Source organism: Natrix helvetica, assembly GCF_964273705.1.
Source record: "Natrix helvetica genome assembly, chromosome: 4".
In the NCBI taxonomy this organism is placed as follows: Eukaryota; Metazoa; Chordata; class Lepidosauria; order Squamata; family Natricidae; genus Natrix; species Natrix helvetica.
Genome location: NC_138550.1, coordinates 18,620,465 through 18,641,136, shown reverse-complemented (window position 1 = coordinate 18,641,136; position 20,672 = coordinate 18,620,465). Strand labels below are relative to the sequence as shown.

At 40.8% G+C, this 20,672-nt stretch overlaps 1 protein-coding gene across 1 annotated transcript in view; it reads left to right on the top strand.

Moving 5' to 3' along the window:
• CWF19L2 (CWF19 like cell cycle control factor 2) overlaps positions 1-20,672 on the top strand; it is a 106,532-nt gene that overhangs the window by 70,116 nt on the left and 15,744 nt on the right. The window contains exons 13-14 of the mRNA XM_081950372.1: positions 15,117-15,329; positions 16,256-16,372. Of these exons, the coding sequence (XP_081806498.1) occupies positions 15,117-15,329; positions 16,256-16,372 (330 nt within the window). The remainder of the gene's footprint in view (positions 1-15,116; positions 15,330-16,255; positions 16,373-20,672) is intronic.

The window sequence follows — 20,672 nt, the reverse complement described above, 5'->3', positions numbered from 1 at the left end:
ATTCCACCTCTTCCCTCTAAGATATACTTCCTCTTCCCAATATTCCTCCTAGTTTTTAAGATTCCATCATCCCCAGCAGTGGGTTGCACATTTCGCTACTACTGGTTTGCCGAATGCGCACCTACGCACTTTGTGCGCACACACGTGTGAAGCAGGCGCTTGCACCTTTTATGCATGTGCCCGGCCTTCCAAGCATGCGCTTTGTTCATGCGTGTGCCTTCCGCGCATGCGCCCAGCCTCAAAAGCGTGCCTAAATAGGACGGCATAGAGCTTGGGCAAGTGGGCAGCGGTGGGCCCATCTATGATTTCTGCTACCAGTTTGGGAGAACTGGTCGAACTGGCTGAATACCACCATCATCCCTTTCCTATTCTCTAATTCTGTTATCTGCTTGCTAGAATACAGTGCGTGTTGGGATATCTGGGCTGCCTTTGTATCTCTGGCAGATTCGCAGAGAGGCATGGCCTCCTGTAACCTGTCACAGTGAGATTCCCCCCCCCCCCCAAGACTTGTGCTTTTTCATTTGCTGTTCTGCAAAAAGCAAAGCAAATGGAAATTGAATTCCTATTTCTTCAAAGTTTGCAATTGTAAATCAGTGGTCTGAGTTCCAGGGATGATGGGGACTATTGAAGGTAATTTTGTCATATGTGGGCTACAAGTTTTCCATCTCACTTTAAAAGAGCCCATTTCGTTTTTATGAAAGAGATTGATCTGAGAAGTAATTTTTCCACGTCCTTTTTTTTTTTTTTTTACAATTTAGGAATGGATATAATTTTATATTTAGCTGAATACTTGAAAGAAGGTTAAAAAATTTGAACCCTATAAAAACCATTAAGTCTTCTTAATCCTTACAACATCTTAGAGAGAGATGATTAACCCAAAGACTCAGAGTGGGCTTTTTTGGAATAAAGAATTTAAGCTAGTTTCATAGAGTAATGGATTGACTTTTAGCATGCACGGGGGTGGGTGGATGAGAGAGAGAGAGAGAGAGAGAGAAAGAGAGGGAGGGAGGGAGGGAGAGAAACAGAGGGAGGGAGGGAGTGAGTGAGTTATATGATATATAACAATGGATGAAATTTCTATTCAAATTTCAAATAGGGGAAGACATTAATTTTAGGGATTTTTGCTTCTAATTTTCCCCCATCATTTTTATTAATAATGTCTACAGATCAGGATGACTTACTGTTTGATACCTTCATTTGAGGAAGAAATAAAAAATACATTTGTTGATATAAAAGATTAAAATTATAAAAAGCCGTAAAATAATATTTTGCCTAGATCCTGAGAAAAGTGATTCTTCAATCACAGAAAAAGGATGTTAGAATAAAAATAACAAAGGCACATAGGAAAATAATCTTAAAATAATTACTTCTAAATTTAAAAGAAAAAGAAAAAATGAAGTGGGAACAGCAAGTAAACTTGTTTGTGTATTTTTTTTTCTCCTCACCACACCAGGATTATGTCACTAGCCAAAGCCATTTTTGTGTTGGGAATCATCACAATTTTTTTAAATGCTGAACCTCCCCAAACTTATCAATTAATAATTATTTTAGTTTTTCTGCCCTCAGGGAAATTTTACATGTTTTTCCAGAAACTCTGCCAAGGAACTGTTTGAATACCTTAGTTTTTGAAGGAGCCACTGGCCGTATCTATTAGGAACTGTTACCTGTCCAAGTGAATAGATTTTCTTTGCATAATGAATGTGAACATTGAAATGATGGACAATTGTCCTCCGGGAAGGCTTGCCTGTAATTATTTAACAGCTTATTTAGAAAGAATAAAAGTAAAATATGATTATCCCCATCATCCAATGTGCTTTCTTTGTATAATAGGAGAATTTCATCTATTTCTGGCTTCTTTCAGGTTTTTAATTTTTGTGAAGTTGCATACTGGCCATTGCACATTGTGTGATTTCAGTTATTCTTCCTTTTTTAAATATTAAATCACCACTGGCTATAACTTTTCTTTTGGAAATGTTTTCCAGTGATAATTTTAACTACATTTTGTATGGGAATGATATATTTCAATTCTGTCAACTGAACTATTAGCCCTCTAAAAACAGTCTTTTCTAAGATATCTATAGCAAACCCTCCAGAATAATTGATTTTTTTCAATCTATTTCTTAGCAGTAATTCAGCATCTAAGCACGAACAAAGATGTCTGATAGAAATCGATAAACTTTAACCACATAATCTAGCCTTTTGATTATTGGTTTCATTTCATTTCTACAAAGATACTGATTTTATATATTTGTGTGACAAACTCATTTATTAATACTGAGATTCATCTAATAATACTGATGTCCCATGCAGAAAATTTATTCTGCTTCGATTGTATGAGAGAAGTGAAATTAAATTGAAATAGTTTTGTTTCTTTAAAAGAACTCCTGTAGTTATATTCTGTATAACATAGCATCACCTGAGTGCTTTATAAATAGTTTAGTAATATATGTTTTCTTTCTTCTATTGGTAATTTGGATCCTACAGTTTGTAGACAATCATCATGCAAAATAATCTAATAATCTAATAATAAAATTCACTGACTTTGTTTCAATGGAACAAATTGTTGGTGGATATTCTACATTCAAATTCAGGTTCGTACAGATATGATAGGATTTAAATTAATAAAGACATTTGAGTAATGAAATCTATTTTAGCAATATTTAATTAAGATACAGATTCTCATCTATTAATCTGAATGAAATAACATTACATGCATTTAAACTCTTCTTTTTTGCATTTGTAGTCCATTTGTCTAAATACAACATCTTAGAGAGAGATGATCTTTTCTGTTCACATATGTTTTATTCTCTGTAATATATTTGGAATCTAACATTCTTGGAATACATATTCTACCATTGAGATTGGATGATGTCAGTGTTGCCATGGCAATTTAAAATCGCATTGATGCAGCTTACACAATCTGTACACCTTTTTTTGTTCTGGCAGTTTTTCACGGCAGCTGTAACTCTTGCATTCATGTGGAAGGGGCATCTTGAATTGGTATTGCATTAGTATTATTACGAGAACAAATGTTAGTTCACTAGCAAGAACGGAAACAGCCCACAGAAGTTGACGAATAGAAAATTAGTTAAAAATAATGCTAATAAATTTAGAGTCAGATTACGACATCAGTTGGGATCAGATCATTAGTCACTAAGCTGTGCGGTTATGAGGCTCGATATCATGTGACTTCATCACTTAGCTGTGGCAATCTTTGTTGCCATCATCAACGTAATTCATTTTGGATTTAACCAATTTCATTGTATTTATTTTGTACAATGACAATAACGGCTATACTATACCATTGGTTGTTAGCTAAGCACCCAATCTGATCCAAGCCATCCCCAGCTTGGCCTCTCTCAGGCCTGACCCTCCATTCTTCTAAGGTAAGACACTGCCTCCCCTTCAACTCCCCAATCACCTATTCCCTGCATTCGCTGCCCTTTTGACTGCCCTGCACCCTGCCTTGTGGGCACCAAGCAGCCCCAGAACCATGCAGCTGTAGGGCTGCTTGCCCTGCTGTAGCTCAAGGGTTCCTTGATGTGTGACGCTTTTGGGGCTACATGAATCCCTTCAACTGCGTGCAGCAGAAAGCCATAGCTACCACAGCAGCGCCATGTGAAACTGCAGCCATGGCAGTCCTTCTAGTGGCACAAAAGTTACAGTCGCCCCTGCGCTCCAGAGCTCATACCCCGTGTGCTCCACATCCCAGCTGACCTTCACCAGCTTTTTGCGAAGGCCTTCTGCTGTGCTCAATACGGCCCTTTGCAAATCCTCCTCAGATCTAATGAGAAAATTGCTGGGAAGAAAGGCCTGCATAGCCAGGAGCTACCTGGCGTCATCAGCAAATAAACATCAAAATATAGCAAACTGTCAGTTGGGGGCAGGGGGGGGCATGGTGGGGGCAGGAGGCCAAAAGAGCAGACTTAGTGGGGAGATAGGCCAATGGGGGAAGTTGAGGGGCTCCCATGGTTTTAACTTTGGGCAGACTTCCAAGCGCCCAAATTTTGATCACATGACGGGGGGTGCCTGCAGTGGCCGTAACTTCAGGGGCTGAGTCTTAAGTAGAGGTAGTCCTCGTCTTAACAACAGTTCATTTAGTGACAGTTCAAAGTTATAACGGCACTGAAAAATGGGACTTATGACCATTTGTATACAGTTATGACTTTTGTAGTATGATCGTGTGATCAAAATTCAGGTGCTTGGCAGTTGGTTCATTTTCATGACCATTGCTGTGTCCCAAGGTGATGTGATCACTTTTTGCAACCTTCTGGCAAGAAATGATGTAAAGTGAGGTAAAACTCACTTAACAAATATTTCACTTAACAACATAAATTTTGGGCTCAGTTGTGGTCATCAGTCAAGGACTATCTGCACCATTCTTTCAGCACCATCGTAACTTCCAATGTCGCTGAACGAATGGTTGTTAAGCAAAGACTAATTGTACTCAAGCTTAGGTTGTGGCAGGATTTTGATTGTAGAGTTCTGTTGACTCTTCCCTTTTCTATTTTGAGACACTTTTGCCAAAGTAGACATTTTAGTTGTGCTCTCCCCTTCCCTGTTACCATAATTGAGCCTGGCCTTTTCAAGGCAATTGCTGGTCACTCAAGGCCTTCTTCCCCATCCACTCCCAATAATAGCAGTTCCTTAAACAATGCTCAAAAAGCTCAAATAATGATTTACTGGAGATTCAGAATAGGCTTCTTCAGCTTCAGATACTTTCACAAAGTGAAACGTGATCTTTAAAAGTTTAGACCAGGTGTCCTCAACACCTTTGGGCCAGTGGGCAGATTTGACATTTTGACAGTTGGCGCTGTCTTGAAATAGATGCTTAGAAAGTGTGACCTTGAAGCCTTAACAAAGGAACTGAGCTAAAGTAATCTTCCCTCCTCCCCCCCGCAACAATTCCTCGGATACTGAAATGGGCCCCAAAGACTTTGATAGACATGCATGGTGTGCTTGAGGTTATTTCTTTGTTTCGGCATGTTAGCTTCCCATTTTTTTTAATTTTAATTAAAAGAATCTAAACAAATATAATTAAATAGAGTAGGGAGTTGGGCAGACACCTAAGTACTTTTTGGCAAGCACATTGTCATCCTAGGCTTATTCCATAATATATGTATATATTGGTTTTCCTTAAAATGTAATAGAACTGTTTGTCCTTCTCATTGCAATAAATTAATAGGACTATTATTTTGCTGGTTGTTTCTTTATGCTATACATCATACTTTAAAATGGTTGATTTTTAAAAAAACAGCAACCCTCGTCTTGCTCTTTTTTCATGAAGTGAATGTGAAAAAGGGTCCAGCCCTTTTTTAAATAAAACATCTAGTTAACATAACACACATCAGAGATAGTTGTGTGACAGGCTTATAACAGGGAGAACCCTTGTCTTTATAGTGGGAAGGGCAGGGGAGACTAAAAATAATCAGCTTATTTTGTTGCCAAGTGTTAGGGTACTGTTGAGGTGCCCAAGCAATTGGCTCTTTTGGATCTAGAGACAATAGCAATAGCACTTAGGCATACCCTGTTTTCCTGAAAATAAGACCTCCCCGGATAATAAGCCCAATCGGGCTTTTGAGTGCATGCGCTAAAATAAATCCTCCCCTGAAAATAAACCCACCCCTGAAAATATTGCAACACAGCAGCAGCCATGAGGTGACCACGCTCGCCACCTCCTGCACCTTAAAAATAATAAGACCTCCCTGAAAATAAGGCCAAGAGCTTATTTCGGAGGTCAAGAGAAAATAAGACCCTGCCTTATTTTTGGGGAAACACAGTAATATACTGCTTTACAGTGCTTTACAGCCCTTTTGTAAACAGCTTACAGAGTCAGCCTATTGCCCCCAACAATCTGGGTCCTCATTTTAGCCACCTCAGAAAGATGGAAGGCCGAGTCAACCTTGAGCTGGTGAGATTTGATCTGCCAAACTGTTGGCAGCCGGCAGTCAGTAGAAGTAGCCTGCAGTACTGCATTCAAACCACTGCGCCATCACAGCTCGTGAACATTTCAGTGAATAAGGGGATTTTAAGTTTTATTATTAGTTCAAGCAAACAAATTTAAAAGCGTAACATAAAAACAACATAAATGCAAAGCAAGATAATACTAAAATCTCTTACAGGGAGATCCTTAATAATGACAGCTGAGGTATCTCAAGGGCAGTCAGTTTCCACAATACCTAGTGGTAGATTCTGTGCAGAAGCTCCACAAACCATGGCATCCTTCAGTTTTTATCGAAATGTGGCAATTTGACTTCATGGTCCCCGCTACAGCCATGAGACTGCAAGATCCTGGCCTTGACTGGCTGGCACATGACTCTGCAATGAGAACCAAAAATCTGAGACTTTCACAATGGGAAAAGCTTTGAAGCTACATATGATTCCCTCCAGGGGTGAAATTCAGCAGGTTCTGACAGGTTCTGGAAAACCAATAGCAAAAAATTTGAGTAGTTCGGAGAACCGGTAATTACCACTTCTGGCTGGCCCCAGAGTGGGGACGGAATGGAGATTTTGCAGTATCCTTCCCCTGCCACACTCACAGAACCGGTAGTAAAAAAAAATGAATTTCACCACTGATTCCCTCCCACTCCCCTTCTTTGTTCAGCAAGCAAGAGCGAAAAACAAGCAGGCCAGCGCAGAATGAGCTCCAAATTTCTAGACTTTTTCCTTTATATAAAGGAGAACTCAAAATACATCACTAAACTCCTTGAAATAACAATGGTCTTTCACATTCCCACTAGACTTATCTCAGTTTTACAATGACCTCTTTTGTTTTGGGAAATCTCTGGAGATATTTTTTCAGCACCGTATACTGTGGTGTACATATAGAATTCCGCATATAATTGCATTATTGACTGTAGAAAGGTAATCCAGAGTTTTCAAAACTTTGTCTCTGGCAGATGTAATTGCTGCAGTAGGAAATCAGTCATAGTCTGTTTTTCGGTGTGCACACGTGCCATTTGGAAATTCACATATACCGTATTTTTCAGAGTATAAGACGCTCCGGAGTATAAGGCACACCTTAGTTTTTGGGGAGGAAAATAAGAAGAAAAATTCTGCCTCTGCCTACCAGCATCCATGGTATTCAGCTGACACATGGTAACAAGGTCAGCCAATGAATAGGCATAGCAACTAAGTCAGCCAATAAGGGCTATTTGGACTCTGAAATTTGCCATGTGAGCAACAAAGAAACAGGAAGGAGCCCGGCTTAGCCGAGAACTGAAAGTGAAACTACTTGTGTTTTGCTTGTATTTATTCCTACTTTGGAAAACTTGCTTTTGGTAATATATTGTATATTATTGAACAGCTTGCCTCCAGAAGTTGTGAATGCCCCAACACTGGAAGTCTTTAAGAAGATGTTGGATAGCCATTTGTCTGGAACGATATAGGGTTTACTACCTAGGCAGGGGGTTGGACTAGAAGACCTCCAAGGTCCCTTACAACTCTGCTATTGTATTGTATTGTAATTATTATTTTGAATCCTGCTGAATAAGTTACTGTGCTTTCTGAATGTGATTGCTGCTGCAAACTCCAAACAGCCAGGTCAGCTTCAGCACTTATTGCAGCCTGATTCAGCACAGCTGATTGGCAGGTGGATCAGCCTGGTAGAATACCCCCAATCAGCTGTTCCAGGCTGCAAGGATTGCCATAGACCATCACTGCCTCCATGCCTCGCGTTTTTGGCCTCTGATGGGGGTGGGTGGGGCTACATTCAGTGTATAAGACACACCCAAATTTTCACTCTTTTTTGGGGGGGGGAAATAGGTGCGTTTTATACTCCCAAAAATACAGTAGTTTATGAATGATGGAAACTCCTCACTTTTGGGTTTTGAGTTGCTTGTGTCTGTTCTGAAAACAGACCTTGCTTATAGACAGGTCTCAACAGGTCTAGAATTTTCTTTATGGTGTTATCTGGTGCTTCAAAATAATAAACAGTAATGGGCAAGTGAAAACTCTAAGAAAATGAAATGCACTTTCAATTCTCACCCCTTTGAACTATTCCCTCTCCGGAATGCAAAACTCTCCCTCCTACATAATTATTTTCAAAACCCAATAAACATAGAAGAAAATATAAGTCAACATGACATAATTAGAATCTTATTATTGCATATAGAGGGGAAACATAAAATTTGCAACTGAAGGGAAGTCTAATGGGTATTATTGATTCTGGCTTTTTACTCGATTTATATCTTGTACATGCGTATATGTATATAGTGTATTTGTGTTTGTATGTGTGTGCATTTTCTCCAGGCTGAACATCTCAAGAACTTCACTCTATCCTCATAGGGCACTTTCTTAAGTATCATCTTAATCACCCTCTTCTGAAACCACTCTAGCCTGCCAATATTCTGGAAATGAAGTATAGAGAATTGTATAAAGTCCAGGTGTGATCATATCAGTGCTGTGCAGACTTCACATTTCTGTTACCATGCTTCTTCTAATGCATCCCAGATCGTGTTAGTCCTTCTGGCAGCTACCTCACAATGCTGGTTCAATGACCATACTCAGGTCATTCTCTGATGTAGTGTTTCCAAGCCATGCATCTGCCCTGCAATCTGTAAAATGCTGGAAATAAATGGAATAAAAGGAAATAAACAACACTCTCTCACACAAAATTAAAACCTGGTGAAAACGCGACACAGCTTGAGAGTCTTCTAAAGCAGGGGTCACCAACCTTTCGGACCTCAGGAACCACTAAATTCATAATTTTAAATCCCGCGGACCACTAATATGATTTTTTAAAAAGATAAATGGTATTTAGTGCAATATAAAAATGCAAATAATTTTTCTGCGGGCCACCAGATTTTTCTCGTGGACCACCAGTTGGTGGACCACTGTTATAAGGAGCTTTCTTCAGGGTTGTTTCCTATCAATAAGGGTGGAAATAATTTTATGGGAGACTTTGCTGAGATTTTTCTTCTTTCAAATATAAACATAGTATTGAATTGCACAAATTCTCTTCTGAGATATGAACCACAGTGATGTTAATGGGCTGGTGAATTTCTGGGAAAAACACAATTGTTTATGTTAGCCATCTTTTCATATTTGCTGTATGTGGATGATTGTGAATGAATGTGGTTTGAAAAGATAAAAATCAATCATTTTAAGTGAATGCGGGATAATTTAAGGGAAATGAAAAGGGATGACATCAACTTAAAGATCTGAAAAATACTATCAAATTATCGTCAAATAATAGTAATAGATAGTATAGTTTGATAGTAACAATACTATCAAGCTATACCATAAAAAGAAAGCACTGGCGTGAAATAAACAGTAAACTGATAATATATATATATTTTGTCTCAAAAATTACACTTCTTTAAACCCACACATCATTTTATACACCTATGAAAACATATTTTTGGGATATTTTTCCAGATGGTATTGGTAAAGAAAAAAACCCTGATGTTAGTGATAAAGTGTTGAGTCTACCTTTCCCGCAACATGGTTTCTTCATAATCTTTGCTTTAAAACTAAAACTAAAAATTCCATGTTAAGAAAGTTTGAATTCTGTAACCTATGCAAACTGCCTTATAAAAGCTAGTAGATAGTATAGTTATGCGTGGTTTGCATGATTTATTATGGTTGTATTGAACATGGAGATTAACACTGCCTCAAGTCTGGATCAGTGAGATAGAAGAAGCCAAGCACACTATATAGTACAATCATAGGTAGCACCTCTGGGCACAGCAAGACCACACCTATAAAATAATGTTGATCCCTGGAAAGGATCTGTATGTTGCTAAGAGTTGACACTGATGGCAAACATCAAGTCATCTTGTGAAAAAAAGGAAGCATTTCCAAACTGTATACATGCTCAGTGAGCGTTCATTGGGAATTTTCCACCGTATATGTTCCTCCAGAGCAGTGTTTCTCAAACTTGGTGACTTTAAGTCCTGTGGACTTCAACTCCCAGAATTCCCCAGCCAGCTGGCTGGGGAATTCTGGGAGTTGAAGTCCACAGGACTTAAAGTCACCAAGTTTGAGAAACACTGCTCCAGAGGTATAAGATACATTCTCCTAGTGATTAATGAGCCTCTGAGAATTAGATCTGAGCCTTTGGAATCAGCACTTTTCCTATAATTGGGCTCCATTAATGTGGAAGCTTTGTCCTGTTCTTGTCCAGGCTTCAGTACTGTAACTTGGGAATAAGAACATGACAACCTATTGAGATTGGTTTCTATAGAAACCCAGGTAGTAACTTTTAATAAAGATAGTTTACATTTAAAGAAGAAGAGAAGGGTGAAAAGAATATAGGGTGGAGAGGGGGCATGCTACATGGTGTAAAAAAAAAATTGAGACATTTTCTTTTTCTTCCATAATAGGATATCATTAAAATGGTGGTAGTAATTTGGACAGTCTTTTAAAAGGGATTAAAGAAATTCACAAAGGATAAAATAGTTGGAGGGTATTAACTGTTATGGTTATATGCCTCTTCATATGTGTTATTGTGATATTACAGTTTATTACACATCCTCATTGGACTTTCTATAGCAGTGATGGTGAATCTTTTGGGCACTCGGTGCCGAAAAGGGAGCATGCGCCTGCGCACTCATTGGGGCCGCAACCCGGAAGAGGAGCTCCCCAGGGGACATGTGCGCACCGGAAAATGAACTTCCAGTTTCCAGCATATACATGCGCTCCAGCCAATCTTCCAGTTACTGGTGCACATGCAGCGATCAGCTGGCTGGCACTCATGACAGAAAATGGAAGACCAGCTCTTCCAGTTTCCGGCACTGCCGCATGCATGAAGGCTAGCTGATTGTTGCGCGCAGATGCACACCAGAAACCCAGAAGTGGAACAGGCAATGCCGTGTTTGCCAGGTGACACGGCTCTGCGTGACACTTCGGGCGTGCATGGCATAGGTTCACCACCATGGTCCTATCTGTTTAGCTATTATAAAGAGGAAGTGCTACCCTACGCCTATATTTTAATCCAGCAGGAGTGATCACTGTTTCAAAGACACAAAACAAACACAAAAATAACAACAAAACCCCCACTTCTGAAACCCGAAAGGCACAAAAAAGTCAGAAAACAAAACGAAAACACAATGCATAGATAAGACAACCCAGGTTTAAAACTTAACTCTCTTCTTTTGTATGGTCCTTTAAAATAATTTATTAGATGAGTTAATTTAAAATTCAGTGTGTTGTTCTGATTAATTAGTACAAGGAAAAAGATATAGAAACCACTCTGTATGATCTGTTGTCAAGACTTTAAAATTGTTTTATATTAACTTTCAGTGTCACTGAGTATTCATTCCGCTGTCAGTATACATTAAAAGATACTGTCTCGTGGAACTCTAAATGGCGCCAGAATTAAACTTTTAAAAAAGTACTACTTAAAAAGACAATCAGTTCATGAAATTATATGCTTAGCTTCAAATTATATGTTTGCCACAGAGTAACCAAAATATTTTTTTTGTTTGTAAAAGGGCCAGTTTGCTATTGTTGTTAAAATATCAAGATAGAAACTGGAAGACTCTGAGTTCTAGTCCCACCTTGGGCATGAAGTCTTCTGGGTGGCCTTGGGCCAGTCACTCTGTCTCAACCCTAGGAAGGAGGCAATGGCAAAGCACTCATGAAAAACCTTGCCAAGAAAACTGCAGGGGCAAGTCCAGGCAGTCTCTGAGAATTGGACACAATACAACGGAAGAAGACCAAAAAAACCCCCCTAACATTTCAAGACAATTTGTCTTTTGAAAAGCTTTCTAAAGAGCATTTCTGTGGAAACCTTATGAAAACATGTTATAAAACACACTGCAGTCTATCATGTGTATCATGTATCATGCATTTGTCTGCCACATACTATGTAAGCTCTTCCATTCATGTGTTATTTTTAAAAAAAGATGGTGAAATTTTCATCCATGATACTTGGTATTTTCATCAATAGCATTAGCTAGAGCAAAACTTTGGAAACAAAAAAGGCTTATTTTTTAATTTAATTTTACTTTACTTTATTATTTTATTATTTTTTCATTCACCTTTTGGTAGTTTAAGCTGGGTAGAGCACTGGGTCCATTTATGTCTTGGTTGTTCTTTATTTTTACTTTTAGTTATTATATGTAAACAGGTAAAAAATTGTAGTTTCCATCTTCTTCTTTTTTTAAAAAATGTTTCATTGCCTTCATCTGGCTATTTTCTTTTTAAACTATCTGTCTTGATACATTAGATAAAAGAAAGCAGGCCCTGATTTCCCAGTACCCTCTCCCCACTAAAACAATGGAGAGGGGGAGGGTATCCAAAATCCTAGTAGGAAATACCTCTTTGAATGGATTCGTAATGTGTGAGGGTAAAGGGTCCTTCCAGTATAATATTCCATGGGAGACTTGAGATCCATTCCCCCTTTTTGTTTGATACCGTGTTTTCTCCAAAATAAGACAGGGTCTTATTTTCTTTTGACCCCCCCCCCCCAAATAAGCGCTTGACCTTATTTTCGGAGAGGTCTTATTATTGTTCAGGTGCAGGAGGCAGTGAGCATGGTCACCTCATGGCTGCTGCTGGGTTGCAATATTTTCAGGGAGAACTTATTTTGGGGGGAGGTCTTATTTTAGCACATGCACTTAAAAGCCCGATTGGGCTTATTATCCTGGGAGGTCTTATTTTCAGGGAAACAGGGTAGTTACCTAGAAAATGCAGCATTTGGCTAAGGCTGTGCAAAATTGGCAGCAAGTCTCTGAAACTGAGTCCCGTGTGTGCAATTCAATCATTGCAAAATGAGGCATCTCACTTGCAGTCAGAAAGCTGCAGCTGTTCATTCTGCTATCTATATAGAAGAGTTTTGCTAGAACACAATCCTCTTTGGACAAGACGGGGCCAAGCTACCTGTATGGAATCAAACATAGGAACCAAAGTCAATAATCAAGACTTAGTGTGGTGTTTATTAAGCAGCATATGCTGGTAGGATTCCGTCAGAAGAGTATTGAGAGATACCCCACTCAACAAAGTGGTGCACTCTTATTTATTCTTTTTAGAAAGGTGGAAGAATCCAATGCATAAGCAACAGAAGTAAGGTACTTATTTGTAGATAAAGGATCTCAAGTTTACTATATATAATTCTGTACCAGCGCTGGCGAAACTTTTTTTGGCTCGCGTGCCAAAAGTGGGAATGCAGGGGGGTCGTGTGTGGGCGTGCCACACCCATGATGCTATGCACGACCCAAAGTGTGCATGCTCGCATGACAGGTGCTCCCGCACATTTTTTCATGCTTTTTTCGTCCTCCCCAGGCTCTAGAGGCTTTATTAGGAGCCTGGGGAGGGTGAAAAAAGCCTCCTGCTTGCCCCCCCCCCCCCGCCAGAGGCCCTCTAGCTCCTGAAGCCTCCAGTGTGCAAAAAACTGCCCCTACGGACAAACTGAAAATTCAGGAACGGACTTCCGGTTTGCTCGTAGAGCCGGTTGAAGCCCTCTTGAGTCTTCAGGATGCTTCTCTAAAGGCTCCAGAGGACAAAAAACAACCATACGAGCAAACCAGAATTCACTTCCGGTTTGCTCATAGGACCGGTTTAAGCCCTCCGGAGCCTTCCAGAGGCTTTCCCAAAGGCTTTGGAGGAAGAAAAACGACCCTACGAGCAAACCGGAAGTCCATCCCCAAACTTCCGGTTTGCCCATAGGGCTGGGTTTTTGCACTCCGGACGCTTCAGGGAAGGTCCTGAAGCCTCCGGAGGGCCTCCGGGGCGGGGGGCAGGGGAGGCTGTTTTCGTCATCCCCAGGTTCCTATAAAGCCTCTGGAGCCTGGAGAGAGTGAAAAATGGCCTCAAAAAAAAAAGGCTAAAGTCAGCTGACGGCAACGCCTCGCGTGCCCTGACAAATGGCTCCCCATGCTACCTGTGGCACGTGTGCCATAAGTTTGCCATCTCGGTTCTATACTATACTTCCCTGTTGGAAGCACCAAAGCCTTTTTGTAGTGAAAGCAGTGGTGCTATTCAGCCGGTTCGCACTGGTTTGAGCAAACTGGTTGTTAAATTACACACAACACCCACTATCAAAGTGGATCCTGGGCGCTGCACTGTGCTGCAATGGAGAAACAGAGTGGCTGGCGGGAGGGAAAGAGAAGACCGCTTTCCCTCTTCCTTCTTCCTGCTCCTTCTCCTTCCCTTGTGCCGGCTGCTCCGTTGCCCGTTTCTCCATTGCAGCGCAAGGCAGCGCCCAGAATCGTGTGCGTGTGTGTATGTGTGTAATTTAACGTAGCCTCCAACGACAGCCAACCTGACCCTGGGCAAACTGATTGTTAAATTATGTGAATCCTCCCACTGGGTGAATGGATTGGCTGGTGACATCACCCTTGCCTGGGCGACCCCCACTATAGGTAATGAAGCTTAGGTTACTTCCTGCACAGTTTTTCTTTCAGAAAGCAGAAGGTAGAAATGAAACAATAAAACAGGGAGGACAACATCTCCCATAAATCAAGAGGAGAGGGGGCTTGGGAATACTAGGCACCAAAAGAAAAACAGTTCCTATTGCAAATCTATGGGCTTGTTCTAGTAAGATGACAGTGTGGCCTTGTATCTATATATTAACTTGATTTAATTGATTCCCCTTATCCCCATACTTGGAACAACTTTTGAATGCCTAAATTTACCTGTCATGACTTTGTCTTAAGCTGTCCTTGTCATTACTTGCCGTCTGCATTCTCCCTGATCATCCTCCATCTCATGCAGATTATAAGAATAAAGACAAGCTGTGGACTTTATGTAAGGCAGCAACTCCCACTAATGAAAAGCAAGATAATAAAAATGAAATGAGATTTGGTTTTTATTGGGGCTGTGCAAACATCTCCAGTGGAGCTTCATAGAGTTCACTGGTTGAAGCACACTCCTTTGAGCTTGGAAGCAATTGCAACTTCCTGAAGATTCATTATGGATGCTGTAGGAGTTTTCACATGTTGTCTTGGTATGTAAGTGCACATGCAAGCTACCTCATGGCAATCCCAGAATTCTCTTGAGTACTTTGAGGTGGAGCACATAGCACCACTGCACTCTGTGCATTTGCCCTTTGCCAAACACCACAGTCCATAGTTGTTATATATGTAGAGGTAATGAGTTTCTAGAAGTCATCGAATAAACTTTATAATCCCAAGTTTAGCTTTCCAGCTCACCCGATCTATCTTTTGCTTTAGTTTTCAGACAAAACTGATAGAGATTATTACACTCTGGATGACATGTTCGTTTCCAAAGCAGCAAAGAGGGAGGAAAGTGGAAAAGCGGAGGAAAGGGAGAGGAACCAAGCGATCCGTGAGCATCGACGGCTTGCTGCATGCATGGAAAAATGCCCCCATTGCTTTGGTAGCTCTGAACTTCCTAAACACCTAATCATTGCAATTGGCAACAAGGTAAGGGAAGAGCATCAGTTATTTTGACCTAGAAATGGACGACTTAAAAGAAGGCTGTTCTCTGTGCATGAATGTTAGGAAATTCAAATTAAGATTGCTTCTTATGACATGAATGATTGCTTTTGAATAACCCTGGCTCTTCAATTAAAGAGGAAAAAGCCACTTCAAGGATGCAGCAAATAGGAGTGCGACTCTGTCTTGAATGATAAACGTAATCTTCAGCACTTCAGATTTGTTGGTGACCTTGCTGCAATGATACACAAGATCTGAATTTTAGGTGGCACAAGCAGAGTAAATAATTAGGAGGCCAAAGCAGAGTTGAGTTGTAAGACCAGGAGAGTCATAGAGGAAAGGTGAAATTATAATTGGTAGAAGAAAACAAAGGCACAAAGGCAAGCAAAGTCATGCGGATGTTAAAAAACAACAGACACAGTGTCTCCTCCTTATAAAATGAACTTGGAATTAGTTTCAAAGAGCTGAAAGAAACCATTTTAAGGCATCACATTCAATCTTCTGTTCTTTGCAGAAATCCAGCATCCTTGACAAATGACGTTCAGCCTGTGCTTGAATATATGAAGGGATTCCAGTCCAAATTAGATGATATGGCAATCTTTCTTTCTCTCTGTATGTGTCTTTTTTCAGACTATATATAGAAATAAAAGAACCTCACGGCTGAGAAATAATAATGCTTCCTGTTTTGCCACTTTTTCTCATTCAGGAATCTGTCCCATATGGATCTTGTCCTATATGGATATATAAAAACTACAGAAGCTGTTTAGCAGGTTTCCCACTGCTGGAACTTTTAGTTCTTTTAAAATGAGAGTCTCTGTCTAAGCAAGTTTTATATCAGGTCTAGTTTGCCTAGAATGAATCATGGAAATCATAAGGTCGATATGGATGCTCAGACGTTGCAATTTCTTTTCTAGGTGTACTTATCCTTGCCGAGGTACCAGTCTCTTACTGAAGGTCATTGCCTGATCATTCCTATGCAGCATTACACCGCTGCCACAGTGCTAGATGAAGACATTTGGGAAGAAATTCAGGTGAGCACAGCTTCTGGTTTGATCTGGCTTTTTCTGATGTGGGTTTTGTGTGCTGTAGGTATAGCACGGTAGCAAGCTTGGTTTTGGTATGTACTTTATACCAGGGGTCCCCAACCTCCGGACTGTGGCCCAATGCTGGGCCGCAGCCTGTTTGGAACTGGGCTGCAGATCTGGTGGTTGAGCGCGCTGGAAACTGCATTTGTGAAAGTGATGTGCACACGAAACCATCCCCACCATCCCGCTGGTCCACTGAGCCAGAAAGGTTGGGGACCGCTGCTTTACACAACAGCTGACCTGACCTTTCTTCTGAATATCTATGGATGACCAGTATTCTGTGGAATTGTTGAATTTGTCCTTTGAATTATGAAAGTTTGACAAGAAAATGTAAACTTATATTGTTAGGATTAAGAGTTTGTAGCCCACTAGATAAGGACTGCAAATTTCCTGAGAGCTGTGTATGAAGTGTTCTTATCAGTGGTGGGATGCAATCAGTTTAACAACCGGTTCGGTGTGCGCATGCGCGCCTAACATGCTTGTGCGCAGCGTTCAAAATACAGCAATTTGAAGTTCAGCTGCTTACCTTCTAAGATAGTCCTGATAAGTACAACAAATAAGCTGTGCCGCGCAAATCAGCTGAGCCAGAAAGAAGGGAATATAGGACAGGATAGGGTGGGGGCAGGTGGGTGGGTGGGGCTAACTGATCGTTCTAACTACCAGTTCGCTCGAACCGGTCCGAACCAGCTGAATACCACCTCTGGTCCTTATCTCTTCTAGAAGAAGAGAAAAAAACACAGTAAATAAAAGACAAAAATAGTCTGTAAAATATGTATTATATCTTTTTTCCTTCAAAGAGATATGTACTTACCAAAATGCTTATGATAAAAAAGCATTTTGCTGGTGCTTTCCAAACTTCTGGGAAGACCAGTTCTCTCAAAATAAATTACAATGCATTTGTTGACAATCTCACTGTTACTGAAATAAAAATATTTCAAAACTGAAATCTCTTAGTTAAAGGCCTTGGCAAGACAAGCCACAATGATAACCTTGCTAATGATGATTTGTAACTGTTGCAGTGCCAAGTTAGATACTCATTTTTATTGAACTTAAAAAAAAATAGACAGTTTATCTTTGGAGATAATGTTTATTTGGGATGATTAATGGTGTTTCCTACAGATTATTTAAACCCTTTAAGGGCCTTCAAAAATTCCCCACGTTTCTCAGAAAGAGGAAACCAATTCAGTGAAAAGCTAAATATAAATGTTCAAAAATGGTAGTAACCCTCAAATATATATATACACACTGAAAAGATATATCCATTCCTCCAAGGAATTATCACCAATTATGGATCCGTTGAGCAATACATAATTTCATGGTTCTCTTTGGGCTAGAGAAGTGTTTTAAGTATGAAAAACAAGCTATCCAACTTGCACATTGAAACTCTTTTCAGTACAGTATTCCATTGTCATCTCAAATTAGTTAGGGAAAAATTTGATAGTGTGTGATCACTATGATAGATGTTTTGGAATTGCACTCCTGGTGCCTATTACTATAGGTAGTCCTTGACTTATGACAATACAGTATTTGGGACCAGAATTTTTGTTGCTGAGCAAAGCAGTTGTGAACACGTGGCCATTTATGACCATTTTTCCATGGATGTTAAGTGAATCACGCAGTTGTTGAGCGACACTGATTTCCTCCATTGACTTCACTTGCCGGAAGCTGGCTGGGAAGGTTGCAACTGGCAACAACATCACCCTGGGGTATGGACTGTATGTATGCTGCAGTTGTTGTAGGTGTGAGGATGGTCATTTTTCCCTCAGTGCTGCTGTTGTGAACAGTCGCTAAATGAATGGTTGTAAGTCGAGGACTACCTGTATTGTACTATTTTTGCTTTATTTTGGCATAGTGATTCTACTACTATTTTCAGGTCTTCATGTTTTGTGATTTTCACCAGTTGTTTCTCTTCTATTCTGCTGTCTCCAGGTATTGCAACATCTGCTATCCAGCCCTTTTTGTCTTTCTTAATCAACAATTGTTAAATGTTGAATGAAAACTAATTTTCTATTACTTTTTTCCTATTTTGTGGCTCCACCAATTCTTGCTTGCAGGCAAGTGGTTTTTCTTGCAGATATTCCAATGCGCCATCTGTCAGCATTCCAAATATCATCCAGAATTAAATCAGAGTTCAAGACATAGCTTTCATCAAATTCCAATTTAATAAGAGAGACATGTTGGTACATCTGTGTAAAACCCGAATCTGAAAGCTTCCCGAATTCTCCACCCAGTTGAAAGTTCAAGACCTTGCCCCCACACCCACATGTCCATCACATGGTCCAGTCTTCCACCGCCACGCTGGCATTTCCACCCATCTAGTTCCGGTCAGGTGCAGAGACAGAATGACCTTGGGCTTCTAGAAAGGAATGTTTTATTTTGACAACAACACATTCTACTCCTTACTATTCCCCCTCCCAATTTCCCCACTAATGAAACAGCATAGAAAAATAAGAGTGTGGGCCGGTTCCGGCGGCTGACGGCGACGGGCAAGTCGTTTGCTCGCTCCGGCTCCCCGGTGGGCTTCCCCACTCCTTTGGGGGCACAGGATGCCCCGGAGAGGCGTCCTGCCGGAGGAGCGGCTTCGCGGGGGACTCCTGCATCGGCGGCGGCTGGTGGGGGCCCCCCCGCTTCGCTCTAGGCATCGGGGAGCAGTATCGGAGGGCGCGTAACGTCTTCGCAACAGGCTGATCGGAGAATGAAAAAACAGAAGGAAGCAGCGGCGGTGTGGTGAGGCGCTTCCCCCCTTCATTCCCTTTCTTGACATGAAGGACTTTTCAGCTCTTTAAAACTTTTGCTTTCGGATTACTTTGGAGGCGCGGCTGGAGGGAGGGGGATTTCCCCCCCCCCTTGGACAAGCGGCTTGGAACAATTCTGCTCTCAGCCCCAGGAGAAGGAGGAGGGGGGAGAGCCAACCAATGATGCCACACCCTTGCTAAAGTGATTTTTTATTGAACTTAGCTCCATAATTTACTGATGATCTGAGGACTTTGGGAACTTTGAAAACTTTGTTATGCCTCTGAGCCCGAAGCTGGCAGGGCAAGATGGCACACTTCCGTTGTCTTTATGAACTGTGAAACCTGACTCCACCTTTAAAAATTCAGGCTTCCGGTCTTTGTCTCCATGCTACCCAGAAGAATCTCTTGTGGATTGTTATTCTTTGATCTCTCTGGGGGGAAAAATTTTACTCTACTGCCAGACTGACGAGAGAAATTCTCTCCTGCTTGGATCTTCTGCCTCCTGGACTCATCTGGCTGCTCTGCTTCTCCAGTTGTCCATTCTCCATACTGACTGAACTCTTTATTTTATTAACTATGTCTCCTAAAAGACCACCCCCTGGAAAACTTGGCTTTGCTACCTCTGCCCCGACATCAGCAACATCCAGTCCTGCTACACAATCAAAGATTACAGACCTGATGCAACCCAAAAGTACAGAGATGGATCTGCAACAAATGCTTCAGCAACTCATACAGGGCCAGGAGGAAATTAAGAAACAATTAAAGGAAATGAAAGAAGAAATTAAAGAGAACCAAGTCCAAATCTATAAGAACTCACAGAGACTGGACCTCGTGGAGGGTGGGGTGGCGGAGGTGAGGGGGGGGTAGAAGCGGTGCAGAAGGGAAACAAAGAACTTGACACCCAGCAAATGAAAACAGAATTTGAGAGAATGTCCTTTTATCTTAGATTTCAAAACGTGATAGAAGCAGATGAGGAAAATATAAGGGACATCATGACAAACATTTTGGCTGAATACATACACAAAGAAAAACAACAGATGGAATGGGAGATAGACCTGGTTTATAGAGTGAACTCAGCCTATGCCAGAACACACAATGTACCCAGGGAGGTACATATTAAATTTCTTAGAAAAAGCACAAGAGATGAAATTCTGGGTGTACAAAGGGGGCAGGCACTGACATACCACGATAGGGAAATAACCATCTTGAAGCAGATCCCCAAGAAAATTAGGGAAAAAAGGAAAAATTATTCGCAATTGGCGAATAAATTATACCAGAAGAGGTGTGGTTTAGATGGTTGATGCCTGAAGGTATGTTGATATTCTGGGAGGAGACAAGAATTAGAATTAACACACCCATAGAGGCACAGGCCTTTATGGAAAAAAATAAAATACACCTAGAAAAAACAGAAGATCCTACAACGGATACGCAGGACACGGGAGGGGCCGGAGCTCTGCCAGCGGGGGGAGAAGGGGCAATACCAAGAAAGCTCAGATCACAAAAATGAATAA